General features: G+C 41.4%; 1 protein-coding gene across 1 annotated transcript in view; it reads left to right on the top strand.

Annotated features, from left to right (window-relative positions):
• Positions 1-10,289, top strand: part of CAB39L (calcium binding protein 39-like) — a 32,629-nt gene that overhangs the window by 2,902 nt on the left and 19,438 nt on the right. Inside the window, exon 2 of the mRNA XM_008941717.1 lies at positions 7,781-7,945. Coding sequence (XP_008939965.1) covers positions 7,781-7,945 — 165 coding nt within the window. The remainder of the gene's footprint in view (positions 1-7,780; positions 7,946-10,289) is intronic.

The following is a 10,289-nucleotide window of genomic DNA, read 5'->3' as shown; positions in this document are numbered from 1 at the left end:
GCAGCAGGAACCATCTGTGCCTTGAAGGGGCTGTTTTTAAATAATGCAGAAATGATCATTCCTACCAAGCTGTGCAGGGAACTTTACAGCAGGGGGATTAAGGCTTTGAGTAATGGGAAGAGGGGGGGAGGACACAAGGTGGTAGGTAGGATGCAGAGAACTATCTCTTTTCTGAGACATGTTTCCATGTACACACAAAACAGACAGAAGTTTGCACTCTTTCTTAATGATGCTTTTTGTCAGTCACAGGATAGGACCCATTCATACTTAAACTGAACTCTGTGGGCTGCACTAGGATCTGTCTTTTTAGAGAAGGGCTGAATTTGACCCAGTTCCTCCATGCCTCTTTCTTTTTTATTTTTTTTTAACCTATTAATATATGTAAACTTGCCATAAGGCTTTTAAAACAATTTCAGTTGAAAAATAGGCAAAGTTTAAATGCTCAGTTCTTTCTTTTATTTTATGTGTGGAGCTTGTTGTTTGCTTGCATGCATGGATGTATGTGTGCTTAAAGGTTTGCCATTGTCTCAGCTACACTCTGATGGTTAACAGACCACAGGCTGAGAAGTGCCACCACGTGTGGCTCTTCTTCCTCTGAAGTGTTCTTTCTAATATATTAATTTTCTTTTTTAAAATAACATCTATTTGTAAGAAGATATTGTAGCACTGGAAAATCTAATGTAACAGTTGGGAGATTAAGTAGAGTAAGACATCTGGAAAAGTGGACTAAAGCCTTCTTTTATCCACCACCCTCCCATCTTCTGATATCTGCAATAAATAAGGTGTCCTTATGGCATGTACAGTTGCTGACATCTCGTTCAGGCTTTGATGTGGTGAAGAACAATTAATTACATTTAATTACAGAATTCTATAAGCACAATAACTAGTTAACCTTGGTCATGTAGAAGTGAACTGTGCTTGGATTTAATGAGAAACACCTCCAGGAAATGAAGCCTTCAGAGCTTAGACTCTCTTCCTTCTTTCTGGCATGAACTCATGAAGTGTTTAGAGAATGCACATAAATGGGGAGCTAGAGAGGAGGAACCCTGAGATCCAGTAGACAGATGTTTGAACCTGAGGAAGAACAGACAGCACGTGACAGGCTGATACACCACCATGTCTTCTGTTGATGGGTAGTATGAAAGAACATTAATAGAAAGGATGTGTGGCCCCCTCACAAAAAAAAAGAGGCATCCTGCCATCTCAGAGTCTTCTGTTCAGCTGCTGAGTGCAGTCAGCATGAAGCAGTGTGGGTGGCATCCAGCGTGGCACTGAAGGATGTCCTTGAGCACATCACCCCCTTGCTGCTAACCAAACACCTCTGGGTGTGGTGCCCATGACTCAGTGCCATCTCCAGTGCCTACAGGTTGGGTCACATTTTCTCAACACACCCTGCAGCAAAAGCCTTCAAAGTGTCACAGGCTTTTATTTGAGTGCAGCAAAAGGATCTGGGGTCAGCTGAAACTTGGCATGATCTTTGGGCTTGGTGTAGATGGGCTGAAAGATTTGCAGTTTCTGGCAGAGCTGGCCCAAGACTTGGGTTTGTCACAGAAGAGGAACCCAAGTGGGTTGGAGCTGGTTCAGGGGGCTGTGCTCAGTGTTTTCCTGCCAGGCAGAGCTCCAGACTGCAGCGTTGAGAAACGTAGTGAAGCTGGGTGTAAAATCACCTGAGGTGTCTAGCTTCTGCCCCTTTCACTTAAATATATCTAACCAGACTGCTTGTTTGAGTAGGTCACTGTAATCTGTCCCCTGTTTCATCTCCATGTACTGTAACAAATTCAGTCCTGTTCAGAAGGGTCAGGAGAGCAGCATTTCATTAAGGCTACAGTGAAGAGACTTTTAAGATTTCTGGCACAAATATTTATATCAATAAGTCCTGCTTTTTTTACATAGCAACAATAAACCCATTATCAGGTCCTGTTGCCCTTGCTTGCTCCTATGCTGAGAAGGTGGCTGGGGACTGGTGTGTGAGAGGAGGTGCAGGCAGAGGTCGTGATGTGCATTTTCATGGAAGAGTGCTTGTGTGACTGCTGCCAGCACGAATGCCTACCCTTCTTCAGCTGCCAAAGTCAGTTGCAAAATTGCCTTTGACTTCATTGCTGCACACTGAAACCAAGTGAATGAGATAAGAAGGGCTTGGCACTCCTCCCTTCTAGTTTTGCATGTCCTGGGGTTTTGTAGAGTTTCATGTTTCAGCTTCCCTGTTCTGCTATGGCCTCTTATTGCTCTGGAGATGGGAGGAACTCCAGATACTATCAGGTGCTGGAACCAAGGGTTTAAAACTGATGTCTTCTGGTTGGTCATTTTTATTTTTAAGGACCTTACAACCTTTAGTTCTTTCTTAAGTGCAGGATTAACAGTGGGAGAGGCCTTTAAGTGCAGGTGGGGCAAACCTGTCTGTTCCATTTGATCACACATCCTTCTAAAAGGCATTTCCGTGTTGTGCCTGCTTGACCAAATTGTCTTTGCCAGCTTCCTTGAGTACCAGGCCATAATACTTGGCTAAATGACACTGTTCATGTTGCCTGATCCAAAATGGTCACTGTTAGTTCCTATATTTCTGTTTAGCCTGAAATTGTACCAAGAATAAGTCAGCTGGGGTGACCCTAAAGCTACACAGATGTTGGATTCAGTTTTTCAGAGTCCTTACAGTTGCATGCAGAGAAAGTTGTGTTGGCACTGTTCTTTTAGGAGAAAAATTGGTTTGAATCACACAGTGAGAATATTTTCCAACAAAATAAATCCAAACCAAGGAGCTCTATGCTTTTGGTTGTAATATCTAGCATGGAGTACTGGTAGTTCACTGAATCACACGTTGGAGTATTTAACATCACACTGGCAGGCATCTGTGTGTGTTACTGGCTGTTGCTGTGCAAGCAAGCAACAGCTGAGAAAGACTTTTTCCCTGGAGGTATGGCAGGTACACAAACAGAAGCTGTAGGATTGTATTTGCCATGTTATTATGAACAATTAAGAATTTCCTGATTGCTGTGCAGATGCCAGATGTCAGGCATCCTGGATTTTTCTTATGAATATTTGGAAAGGTGGAAAAACTTCCTGCAGTCTGTCTTTTCTTCACTGTTATTGTTGGTCATAGCTGTCATATTAAGTCCCTGGGGGGATAAAAGTAAGAATGAGCCCTTCTAAACTGTCACACATGTAAATCTGTGTGAAACCTCTGACCTGTTGATGAAAAAGGGGTAAAAGAGAGACAACCCCTCTGAAAGCTTTAAATGTTGTGGTTCAGGTATAGGAGCTCTGAGTGTTGATTATTCAAAGCCTGATCATTTTCTCCTTTGGTTTTTGTAATCTTCCTTGGAGAGGAGCAGAAAATGCAGAGGATCTACATTGTGTAACAGGAGCTCCACCTTCCTCTCTCTTTGACAAGCATAACAGATCTGGATCACAAGCACTTCATGTGGCACTGTCAGATAAATATGAGATCACCATAAGTAGCTAAGGAAGGGGAAGGGCAAGGTTGGCAAGTACATGTAGTTTTTATGAAGCCAGTTGGAATAGCTAGGACTTGAAGTTGCCAAAGTTGGGTGCTCTTGGTGAAGAATCTCTGGGGTGTGCTCTAGGGTTTTAGAAATGTGCCTGTGTGAAGCTTTGGTTTGTGAAGCAGGCGAGCTGCTTTGTTTATTTTGCTGTCTCACACACAAGCAGGGTTGCAGATACAGCAGCTTAACCTTTGGGTATGCAAAGTCCCAGCTCATGTCATTATGGGAATAAAAATTCAGCTTGAACAACAGATAAGAGCTTTTCTCTGACTTTCCAGCAGCTTAACCTTTGGGTATGCAAAGTCCCAGCTCATGTCATTATGGGAATAAAAATTCAGCTTTCTGCCTGAACAACAAAGAGCTTTTCCCTGACTTTCCATGCTACTCTTTAAAATCTTTCTGGAAGAAAGAAAACAGTTTAGACTTGGATTGAACAACAGATAAGAGCTTTTCTCTGACTTTCCATGCTACTCTTTAAAATCTTTCTGGAAGATTTTATAAAAACAGAAAACAATTAAGACTTGGACAATTTCATTGTAATCCCTTAATGAAAAAAAAAAAACCCAATCAACTCCTTATTGAACCATCTTGTATAATTGTGGAATATAGAGGAACAAATTAGCTGCTTTGCACCATTCCTTAATAATGCTAAAATACTGCCCTAAGGACACTGTCATGCACTTTGGCCCTTCTATAGAGATCAGTCCAAAAAAAGAAAACAAAAGTCAGAAATTGTCTTCTAGTCCTGGCAAATTAGGACTCAAAAACTCAAGAACCCAGTATAAGCACCATGTGAAAGGAAGATCAGCACTGGAGTGCTGCTTTAACATAGGCATAGTGATAACCATTCTGTAATAAAGACTGGACCTTTGCAACAAAATTAACTGGTCCTCATATGGCTGCAGAGAGAAGGGTCTTGAGGTCTTTCAGGGAAGGCTTTTTGTTTGGTTTTAATAGACTTTCAGGGAACAATTTCTTCATAAGCTCCTTTCTTTGTGTTATAATGCTGTTAATTCATAGAATCAGAGAATGGTTTGGGTTCACAAGGACCTTAAAGATCATCTAGTTCCAAACCTTTGATGTGGGCAGGGACACCTCCACTAGACCAGGTTGCACAAGGCTCCATCCAACCTGGCCTTGAACACATCCAGTGGAGCATCCACAACTTCCCTGGGCAATTGTTCCAGTGTCTCACCACCCCCATAGTGAAGAACTTCTTCCCAATTTTATATTTAACTAAAATATACCCCCTTCCAAAAAATGAATTTATTTCATCCATCATCAGTGTTCCATTTTCCTTGAGTAGCTCCACAACTATCTCTGCAGGTCAACAATAACAAGACTTTGATCTGTAAGGAAAACAAGCTTGAGATAAGTATCTTCAACTCATAAAGTTTCCAGTTCTCCTTGTTGAAGCTGTTGGTAGATTTGGCAAGACACGTTGTGCCCACCCTGAATTTTAGCATTCCGTGGTTGAATTGGATCCTCCTGAGTTTGGAGGTCGTGAACTGAGATGCCTGCAGACTAGAAACCTGCAGGTTGCTTTAGGAGGTCAAGAGCCTGTCCTCTGTGCAGTGTCAGCAGCAGACATGCTGAATTGATGTGTGTGCTGGGAATCAGCTTGCATTTCATCCTGTGCTTTGTTGTCCCTGTCTGCAATTTCAAACTGCCCAAAGTTCAGCCTGTCAGACTTTTGATATTTGTATGTAATGCCTGTGAGCTGTTCTCTTCAGGATTCTAGGTTTAGTTTTCTCCTCTTCCCCTTTATTCTCTCTGTTCACACCAGCTTCTCTAGATATAATGGCATCAATTCAGTCATGATGCAAAGGACTCACACCTAGAAGGTAAAAGGAAAATCTGCTGGATGTAAGATGGTGTTTAATTAAAAGCATGAAGCAAATGGCATAAAGTGCTTCATTATTTCACAAAACCTTTTCTTCACTGTGTCACTTCTGCTGAAGAGAGAATTGCAGCAATATGTTGCCATTACCACTGATGCAAGATAAAAAGTAGTAAGGAAGTCATAATAGACTTTGGAGTTTCTAGCAAATCTCTCTTTTTTTGTCACTGAAATTGTTTGTGGCATCGTTGGGGGCAAGAGTGTCTTGCTGATGTTTTTGTTGGGTTTTGAAAATTTTCCTCAAGAGGGTCAGGACCAGTCTGGCTTCTTCTGACAAGCTGTTCTGCAGTGATATTTCTGTCAGCTTGTATTTTCCATGTGCTTGAGTGAATGTGTTTGCTTTGTTGTTTATTTTGGACAGATCTTGCAACTTTGGATTGCCTTTTTTTTTTTTTTTCCCCTCCTCTGAGTCATGAGCAAGTTTCCATCCCAGAAACTGCTTATATACTTAAGGTATTACTCTAAAAATGCTATAAGATTAAGTGGAAATGTCAGAAGTGGTGGATAGAAGTGGCTGTTGATTTAAGAATCTGCCTTTGGGATTTATGGTTGTCCTCCAGATAGATGATGAGGGATAGGCACTGCAGGGCAGTCCATAGATTTAACCAGGAAAAGCTTTTGGTAGCAGGTTGGATGTCAGACCACAGACTATCCAGAGGAGAGAAAGAGAGAGGAAGCTAAGCATGAAAGGTAAATTGCATGTAGAAAAGCTGAGAATATGAGCAAATGGGCTGGCAGATGATTAGAGAAATCCAGCTGGGGGAGCCAGTTGTGCCCATCAACACTGTGCTGTCCTGTGGTTTCATTTTCTCCTGCAGCACTTCACTATTTTTGCCTCCTTTTTGGAGAATTAAACCTGTAGCTGAGTTCTTGCAGGCGTTTTTCTGCAGATCAGAAGGGACTGCTTACACTTGAAAGGAAATATATTGTTTCTTTTCTAACCACTGAATGCCAGAGATATTCACACCCTGCCCAGGAGAATGGGTGAAAAGCCAAAAATATATGGGTTTTTCTTTGGATATGAAAACATTTGCACAGATCTTACAAAGATTTAGAGCTTTGGTCTCCAAGATAGCACCCCTGTTGTTAATCCCATCTGCAGTCTGTGGGATATCTCTAGTGGCATACCACTAACATTTGAGGTAAAAATAGGCCCTTTAGCTGAGTGACAATAAGGAGCAGCAAGACTTCTGTGGTTAAAGTTATCAGATAATCACATAAATTACACACTGCTCAGGCTGACCTATCTCAACTGGCAGAAAACTGGGAGTAGGTACAAGCTGATGGATTGGGGGAGAAGATTTCTTCTTGCTTGAATCTTCTAGGTAGATGCAATGTGAAAAGTGGCTTTTTATTGTGTGGAGTTTTTTTGTGTTTTATTTTGGATTTCTAGACACTTGTTTTCACTAATGTGAATAAAATCTATTTAAGGCATTATTAAAATGTAGAGGGATCAGCATCATTTGAGAGATGCCTCTCTGGGGTTATTTTATGCAGATTGGTGGGGTGGTATTTGAAAGCTTTTCCTTTCAGTTTATGTGGGTGATATGTTGAAATTATTGATGTGGCTTTGAACATCCATTAATGTCCAGTTAGTTTTTACAGATGACTCTTAGGTTTTCTGTATGTGTCTTCATTTTTATTGTTTTTCCTTGCTACACATTTCAAATGAGCATTTTGCAGGATAGGTGTGAAATGCTGTCCTATCTTCAGCATCTTTCACCCTCTTGCCTGGCACTTTGCTGTCATCCTCAGCTTTGCTTTCCAACCTGTCTCCTCCTGCCTTCCCACTCCCTGCCAAAAATCCAACCAGCCTTGCTGCAGGTCTCACTTGTATTAAATATACCCCAACCCAGAAAGAGCCATTGCCTCTACAGACCCATGGTTGGAGCAGGTGGGATTTAAAGCACACATAGGCATGAAAAAATAATGCCTTAGTTCCACAGAGTCTTTATTTATACAAAGTGGAGCAAACCTGGGGGGAGAGGAGGAGCCAGAGCTGCTGCACTGTGGCCAGTGGTTGTTTCCCCTGGCAACTGGGATGTTATTGGTCACCTCTGATGGAAACCTCCTGACTGCCACACGTGCCAAGCTCTTACCTGTTAGTGGCACTCCTACCTGTTCTGTGTCTAAGTAGTAATGGCATATCTTGTTGTGTTTAAATTGAACATATCTTTGTGCTTCTGTAGGACCTGCAGGATCCAGTGTGGGTATTCCAGCCTCATGGATGATATAAAATCAGTAAAACCATTTTACAGTAGATAATGATCATTGCAGGTGCAAAGCTTTAGCTTTGAGCTGCTTGTCTTTTAAAATAAACCATTCTTTTTTCTCTCCTGTTTTAATTTTTTGAATGAAACTCTTATCTGCTGGTGAACAGGCATCAGAAGAGGTGTCAAAATCTCTGCAAGCAATGAAGGAGATCCTGTGTGGGACCACAGACAAGGAGCCACCTACAGAAATTGTGGCTCAGCTGGCACAGGAGCTGTACAACAGTGGCCTTCTCGTGACACTTATTGCCAACCTGCAGCTGATAGATTTTGAGGTAGGTCAGCACCCAAAAACCTTTTCACCTCCTTGGTCTCAGTGTCGTCAGTGAGTAGAGTAGCTCCTACTCTGGGACAGTGCAACTGGAGTCAGAACTTATCTCTGAAAAGTGTTCTTGATTTAGAAGGGGTCCAGGGACATGGAATAAAAATAATTGAAAGCATGGGAAAATCTCATGTGAAAAAGACTGAAAAAAATTAGGATGTTGTAGTTGAGAGAAGAGGAGTTAAAAAAAGTGTTAAAAACTGACTGCAAGTGGCAAGGTAAATTGGATTGCCCCCACTTAATTCTTTGGATTGAAAGAAGACAGGAATATAATTTCTGTTGCCAGCAGAAAGCTTAATATGTATATATAAAATTAAATATTCTATGGAACTCCTTGCTAGCTCTGTTCTTAAAGCCAAAAAACTTAGCAGACAACTAATAAGACCACTGAGCTTGCCTATAATTAAGGACAGGAAGAGTTGTGGTAGGAAAGATTCCAATAATTCAGGAAAAATATGAACCATTTGAACTGGCCTTCGGGTGGCAGAGACTGGGAAGAAGCTTTGTCCCTGGCAGGTCATTACAGTATTCCTGTGGTCTCCAGGCAGCTGGGACAGTGGTCCCCAAGGGCTGCTGCTCTGAGTCCCATGATTTCCATGGCTCCCGGGTGCTGGTGACTCATGAGGAGTTTGGGAGCATTTCTGAGCAGTGAGAAGCTCCCAGGAACCAATCCTCTGCTGCTGAGGCCTGGGGCAGGAGCAGTGCCCAACCTCTAGGGCAGGGCAGCTGCTGGATTGCAAAATCAGTTCCCTGGAGAGATGGTTTGATTCCCTCAGAGACACCTTTTCTGGGAGTTACTTTCTTGTAGAAGTTTTCTCCCCCAATTGAAGTTATTTGTTGCTGCTTTTCTTTCCATTTTGTGAATGAATGAAAGGGAAGAACAATGAGAGATTTATGATTTCTTTGCCTCTCCCATTAAGCCAGGATTCAAGGGACTGACTTTTGTTTTGTATGAACTTTTGAAGCTGTTGTTAGGGGAGTTCTCTTGCTTCTCCTCAGGTCTTAAATTCAGGAGATTTCTTTTTTTTCTTCTACTAGAATGTGTCAAGATCCTTTCATTTGTCTTCTCCTTGCCACCCCTGGTTACTGGTCAATATATTAATTAAAAAAAAAAAACCCAAACACAAACCCCCACAAACCAAAACCCTAAAAATCCACTAATTTATTTGTTGTTTTTAAGAAGGAGAGGGAGGAGAAGAAGATACTGTTAGCAAATACCCTACAGGAGGGAGACTGCTGCATTTTTTAGCTACCTGGCAGTCTGTATTGCTGTTACAAAATTCTGTATGGACATGTTGAACCCACAGCCCTCAAATGTAAGTGCTGAAGGAAATAAACTGTTGCTGAATTAGTGTTACTACAAACAATTCTAAGAACCTTTACTGCAAAATAGATTTTTCCATGATAAAACCTTTTCAGTCACCTCTCAAAGCTGTTGTACCTGCTCCTTTGGCAAAACAGGAGGAACAAAATGGCATTGAACAAGAAGACAGCAGCACATGGCTGAACTATCTGTGTGCTCTCATTGACTTTTTCAGCTTACCAACTTTTCTGCTTCCATTTTGTTGTGTTGGTGGCCCCAGCTGGCATTTAGATTTATTTGTTAAAAGAGCAACATCATCACTTTATACCATGCAAATGATTTTTTTTTTTAATCTCTCTGTAATGGTAGAAAGCAAAATCATAAATTACTTAAAAATCTGACCTCTGAAGAGAATGTTTATGTAGGTTGCTTTGTTTTGTCCTGACTCTCTGTCTCCCCATAGAATCACAGAATCCTTCAGCTTGGAAAAGACCTCTAAGAACATCAAGTCCAACCATCAACCAAACACTACCATGGCCACTAAACCATGTCACAAAGTGCCTTTAGTATGAAGCACTAAAGCTGGGTTTGGGCAGCAGCCCAGAGTCAAGATCAAACTGGATTTTTTTTAAATTTTAAATATGGAATTTATTGTTGAACTCTGAAGAGCTGGTGAAAATGTGCATGGAGGAAAAGCAACCTAAGAAAATAGATGTTACTGTGTGTAAGCTTAAAGGTTCACAAGCTGTAAAGCCCCTAAAAGAGGCAGTAAATTCCACAAGGCCAGGGCTGGTGATGTTAGAAGCTTTCCCTGTGTCTTGAAACAGGAGCTAAATTATGGAATAGGTGTTATGTGATTTGTTATTTATATAATGGCATCATCTGAAGCTTTTGGTCCTTGTCTAGCCACTCTCTCTTTCAATGCTACCTTATCTTGTGCTTCAGTGGCTATCTGTATTTTATTATAAGGCAGAATTGAATTGCAGATCCAAGT

This window comes from Merops nubicus, unplaced genomic scaffold, assembly GCF_000691845.1.
Source record: "Merops nubicus isolate BGI_N331 unplaced genomic scaffold, ASM69184v1 scaffold9956, whole genome shotgun sequence".
In the NCBI taxonomy this organism is placed as follows: domain Eukaryota; kingdom Metazoa; phylum Chordata; class Aves; order Coraciiformes; family Meropidae; genus Merops; species Merops nubicus.
The sequence above is the reverse complement of the archived record's forward strand: the minus strand, read 5'-3'. Positions and strand labels throughout refer to the sequence as shown.